General features: G+C 44.1%; 1 protein-coding gene across 1 annotated transcript; it reads left to right on the forward strand.

Moving 5' to 3' along the window:
• Window positions 1-2,080: 2,080 nt before the first annotated feature.
• Window positions 2,081-5,863, forward strand: LOC104587630 (C2 calcium/lipid-binding plant phosphoribosyltransferase family protein). The gene has a single exon (XM_010245317.3). It carries the CDS (start codon window positions 2,533-2,535, stop codon window positions 5,575-5,577), a length of 3,045 nt encoding a protein of 1,014 aa, XP_010243619.1. The 5' UTR covers window positions 2,081-2,532; the 3' UTR covers window positions 5,578-5,863.
• Window positions 5,864-6,215: the final 352 nt, after the last annotated feature.

A 6,215-nucleotide genomic window follows, 5' to 3' on the forward strand; every position in this document is an offset into this window, starting at 1 on the left:
CTCACATTGGACTGGATAGAAAACCAATTGATGAGCAGAAGATAAAGCCGCATCAACTAACCAATCTGCTGCACGATTAGCCTTCCTATAAACATGTTTATAATGAAAGTAGACGTTCAGCCACTTGTTCAAATCCAAATATTCCCGAACAATTTTCCTCAGGTGCCATGGCAGATTGTAGATGAACTATATAGATAGCTAAATGCCATCCATAAGAGCCAAAGAGTGATAAGCATGGCTGAGAGTCTGAGACCCCATTTCACCATATTTTTTGCTGGTAGAACAAAACAGACCCCATCCCAACATCAACCAAGGTTTAGGGTTATCAGAGGGAGTGGGTGAGACAACTGAGAACAAAGTACATAACAATGCATCGATATGCTTTTCCCATTGGTCTAAGCATTGTGTGGAGCAGATAAAATAGCCGTTAAGGGCCCAAAGGTTTAGCCAACTTAATTAATACACGGTTAAACTCCTACTCCCAAACAGCAATTGGCACAGGAATCCAGGCAGGGACTAGGGAGGGATGGTCCGTCCATGTATAAAGCCGCCGAGCGTGGACGGGACAACACTTTTGTGTTGTCTTTGGACACAAAGGCCCAAAGCAGTACAAAAGGGTCTCCTGAAAATAGGGGACTGGTTTGTTATGCAAATGGGTCCCTTCTAAGGGGAACAACCAATTGGCCCCTCCTTGTCACGCCCCCCAGTCCCAGAGACTCCCATAGTCCAGTTTTTATTTCTTTTTTTGGGTAAGCCTCCCTACTCCCTACCTCATATTTGTGCTTAGACCTATGATTCGTTTCGTTTTTTTATACCCATTACCAAGAGAGTCGGACTCCCATTCATGGTAATGAAGTCGGAGGATTGAGCCCATTTATTACCATTTATATCAATTAATTAAAAGGGCTTCAAATGCATATATTATATATATATATATACCATTATATTGGAATATATATACATATATATATATATATATATAAACAATGGGTTACATATATATACCATTATTTTGAATCGGGGATTCATTCCCAATCCAACCCATTCATATTTGAATATACATATATATATATATATACCATTAATATATGTTCATTAGTTAAATTGTCTCCATTCTTCAGAGCTTGAAGAGTCACATTTTCAAGTCTTATAAATATGGTTTAAACTTTAAAGTATCCATACACCTTTTTTAGTTTTTTTTTTTTTAATTTTAGTTTATATATATAAACAATGGGTTACTGAGAAAAAACATGTAAAAAATTATATTGAGACCCAAAAGACATGTTATCATCTAAGCCTTATAAGAGTAGCATACTCGGATATAAAGTGTATTGTATCAAAATTTTGATCTTTATTTATAAGAATTTCTTTAATAATTTTATTTATAATTATCATCTAAGGTTTATCCTGAATATGCTACTTATTATGTTTTTGTTCATTGCAATATTTATTGTCATAATAATAATAATAATTCATATTAAGGGAGAAATACACTGCAACCTATTGCAGAATTCTGAAATTACAGCCCTTCAATAGTCTATTAATAACCTCCTGTAAACCACATCCTATTTGTAAATTTGGCATCAATCCACAATCAGGATTTATCCCACCTGTAGAATGGGATTAAGAATTCTGAGGTGTGCTGAACAACCATTCTCCCTTTTATAAATGATATACAAAATTTTAATTTTTTATATTAATTTATTAATAGAATTTAATAATGGGGTTTCATGTTATCCATGCAAAATTCACAATAAATACATCCTTTTAAGTGACTTTATCTCCATTTTTTTCCTCTTCTTCATTGAGTTGTAAGTACTACACCAGTGGATGGATGGAGCAACCCATGTGATCGGGTAAATGGTTTTAACCGAATATGAAATCGTTCAATTTTTTTTTTTACCGATTTTTACTTCTTTTGATTTTTTTTTTTCGGAGGTCATTGTCGCAGAAGCCCAAGAGAATGGTTTTTTCTGAAGTTGCAGACTGCTTTCTGTTGGGTATCCGACATCCAACATCCACCCTTTCAATGGCATGCAACACTGCACACTTGCATCACCTGTAGACTCTTCAAATCCCTGATAAAAGGCTTTTTAAAAGAATTCAAAAAATGAAAAAACACAGACAACTATCCCTCTCTCCTGCCAGCCCCAAACAGTCCCTCCAGGCTATCGCCTCGATCAACGACACTGTTATCTCTCTCATTTTTTCCCTCCATTTAAGATTCTCGGATTCTCTGCCAGATTCTGGCATGCGCTCCTGCTCATCTTACCTTACTCCCTCTCACCTGTCAAGCCTCCTCTGTACCCTTCTCTGGTTCACTGCTTTACCGGATTTAGACTCCTCCCTCCCTTGAGCCTCCCGTTTTGTCTCCTTGTCACTCTTCCTTCACGCGCCCCTAAACCCTCAAACTAAAACCTCTCTCGACTCTAAACCCTTCTGGGTTCTCTCTCTCTCTCTGTATAATCCAATATTCCTCGTTACCTCTTTCTCTGGTTCTGTTCTTTCTTTCTCTCTTGTTAAGTGCGAGACATGAACCACAAAAAAGAGAAGCTCGTGGTGGAAGTGGTTGGAGCGCATAACTTAATGCCCAAAGATGGCCAAGGCTCGTCCTCGCCATTTGTGGAAGTGATCTTTGAAAACCAGACGCGAAGGACCCAAGTGAAGTTTAAGGATTTGAATCCGATATGGAACGAAAAGCTCGTTTTCGATGTAAATGATGTCGCTGATCTTCCGTACAGGACTGTGGAAATTAATATATTTAACGAGAAGAAATCCGGCAACAGTCGAAACTTTCTGGGTAAGGTTAGAGTGTCTGGCTCGAGTTTTGCTAGAGAGGGAGAAGAGATTGTTCAGCTCTACACCCTTGAGAAAAGGAGCTTGTTTTCTCATATTCGTGGTGACATCAGTCTCAAGCTCTATCTTTCCACCAAGGAAGAGAGGAAAGATGAAGGGAATGCTTCTACCAGTTTTGTGAAGCAGAAGCAGAAGAAGGTCAATCAAGTCTCGACGTCTTCGTCTATGTCTTTGCAGCAGCAACAGAACCAGCAACAACAGCAGCAGTTGATGCAGGAGAACCACAAACGGCCACAACCACCTCAGCATGGAAAACCGATAGAGCTGACAAACCCAGGTGAGATTAAACCTGTTGTGATCACCACTGGACCCCCCGGTCCATCTATCCTCGCTCCCACCGTTGGTGGTGGTGGTGGTGTCGGCGTTGGTGGTGGATTGATGGGTTTCCATTATAGTGGCTCGAACGAGTTTTCTCTAAAAGAAACTAGTCCTCATTTGGGTGGTGGGTCGTCTAGTAAAGATAAAACCAGTTCAACTTATGATCTTGTCGAGCAGATGCAGTATTTGTACGTTCGAGTTGTTAAAGCTCGCGACTTTTCGATCTTTGGAGGTGGGGAAGTGGTGGCGGAGGTGAAGCTTGGCAACTACAGAGGTATCACGAAGAGGGCTAGTTCCAGTAATGCTGAATGGAACCAGGTTTTTGCTTTCTCGAAGGACTGTATACAGTCATCCATGGTGGAGATTTTTGTGAAGGAGAAGGAAAAAGATGACTTCTTGGGCCGTATCTGGTTCGACTTGAGCGAGGTGCCGAAACGGGTTCCGCCAGACAGTCAGTTGGCTCCACAGTGGTACCGAATGGAGGACAAGAAAGGGGAGAAGGCCAAGGCTGGAGAGGTGATGGTTTCTGTCTGGTTCGGCACTCAGGCCGATGAAGCATTTGCAGAGGCGTGGCATTCAAAGGCGGCAAATGTCCATTTCGACGGTCTCTGTTCTATCAAGTCGAAGGTCTATCTGTCTCCAAAGCTGTGGTATCTTCGAGTGACTATCATTGAAGCACAGGACATTGTGCCCGGCGAGAAAGGGTCGGCAATGGCAAGGTATCCAGAGCTTTCGGCAAAGGCCCAGGTAGGAAACCAGGTACTGAGAACCAGGACTGCTCCGGCTTCGCCGAATCGAAGCCTTTCGAACCCGTTCTGGAACGAGGACATGATATTCGTCGTCCCCGAGCCCCTGGAAGATTATCTGATGGTGTGTGTGGAGGATCGAATAGGGCCAGGAAGAGACGAGGTCCTGGGTCGGGTACTGATTCCGGTGATGGCAATAGAACGGAGGACCGATGATAAGCCGGTGGTTTCCAAGTGGTTCAGCCTCGACATGCATTACAACTTCACCGAGTCCAAGGTGGTTTCGAGGTTTGGTTCACGGATTCATCTCCGGGTCTCACTTGACGGGGGATATCACGTCCTGGATGAATCGACGATGTACAGCAGCGATGTCCGGCCGACAGCGAAGCAGCTGTGGAAGCCCCACATTGGGGTGCTGGAGATGGGCATACTGGGAGCAAGTGGGCTCATGCCGATGAAGCTCAAAGAGGGAAAAGGCAGCTCTACGGATGCATACTGTGTAGCCAAGTATGGGCAGAAATGGGTCCGCACGCGTACTGTCGTGGACAGCTTGGCGCCAAAGTGGAACGAGCAGTATACGTGGGAAGTGTTCGACCCTTGCACTGTGATCACTGTTGGAGTGTTCGACAATTGTCACCTGGACAAAACCAGCGTCACAGTGGGCGCCGGGGTTCGTGATTCTCGGATTGGCAAGGTCAGAATCCGGCTGTCCACGTTGGAGTCCGACCGAGTCTACACTCATGCATACCCACTGCTGATGCTGCACACCTCGGGCGTCAAGAAAATGGGGGAGCTTCACTTGGCTGTTCGATTTTCATGCGCCAACATGGCTAATGTCCTGCACATGTACATGTCCCCACTGCTGCCCAAGATGCACTACGTGCGGCCATTGTCAGTCAACCAACTGGAGAGCCTGAGGTACCAGGCAATGAATGTGGTCGCTGCCAGGTTGAGTCGGGCAGAGCCACCGCTGGGGAGAGAGGTGGTTGAGTACATGCTGGACCATGACTCGCACATGTGGAGCATGAGACGAAGCAAGGCTAACTTCTTCCGACTGGTATCTGTACTGGGGATACTTATCGCCATGGGACGATGGGTGGAATCCATCCGAAGTTGGCAAAAGCCTGTATACTCGGTCCTCTTCCTGGCGTTCTTTCTTGTGCTTGTCTCCTTTCCCGAGCTGATCCTCCCAACCATACTGCTCTGTCTTTCTTTCACGGGTCTTTGGCGGTATCGCTCACGGCCGCGTCACCCTCCCCACATGGACACTAGACTCTCGTACGCAGAGACAGCGTTTGCCGATGAACTGGATGAGGAGTTCGACACATTTCCAACAACCCGGAGCGCTGAGCTCGTACGAATGAGGTATGACCGGCTGAGGAGTGTGGCTGGGAGGATACAAACAGTTGTGGGTGATTTGGCAACTCAAGGCGAACGCTTCCAAGCATTGCTTAGTTGGAGAGATCCACGGGCCACTTTCCTGTTCGTGGTGCTTTGTTTGATTGCTGCCGTCGGTTTCTACGCCGTGCCGTTTCGTGTGGTGGTGGCCTTGTGGGGGTTGTATGCCTTGAGGCCACCCAGGTTCAGGAGCAAGCTGCCCTCTCCGGCTCTGAGCTTCTTCAGAAGGCTGCCTTCTAAAGCTGATAGTTTATTGTAGAAAAAAAAAAGATAGAGAAATGCATGGTTTTGTTTTTGGGGTTGTTTGTTGGATTAAGGCTTTTTGGTTTTTGTAATTATTATATGGGGTTTTTTTAGAACTTATTGGAAGCCTCATCATGTACTCACTCATGTGGTGGTGGCATATGGCCATATGCCCTCTTTGTTTAGATAATTGGATGTAGACCCTGTCCTCTCCTCTTGGTGGTGGTGACTGTTGAAGGGGGAGGGGGGGACAATTTTGTAATTTGGATTTGGAATGAACAGATGTCTTATCTTTTGTATAAGTAGAACGTAGGATGTTTTTATCATTTCTTGTGGAAGCTTTGGCTCTTTTCAGTTCCCCCCCTACTGTTGTTTTTCTCTGATGAGTCCAAATGGTACCACTGAATGACTGAATTCTCTAATTTCAGAATATCATGTAGAACAATTCCACAGCATACTTTGATCTTCTTCTAGATTTCATATTTGAAATTGAATCAGACTTGGAGATGATTCAAGTTCAATTTAATATCCAAGTGATCTTTGAAAATACCAGTTCGGATTTGAATGAATAATAAAGAAATAACCTATAATATAGTATTTCTTGTGTGTTCTGCTGTGGCAAGTTTAGTTTAGTTAGAGAAAGTATGTGTTGAT

The sequence above is a fragment of the Nelumbo nucifera genome, chromosome 1 (assembly GCF_055504915.1).
Source record: "Nelumbo nucifera cultivar China Antique chromosome 1, China Antique-T2T, whole genome shotgun sequence".
NCBI classification, from domain to species: domain Eukaryota; kingdom Viridiplantae; phylum Streptophyta; class Magnoliopsida; order Proteales; family Nelumbonaceae; genus Nelumbo; species Nelumbo nucifera.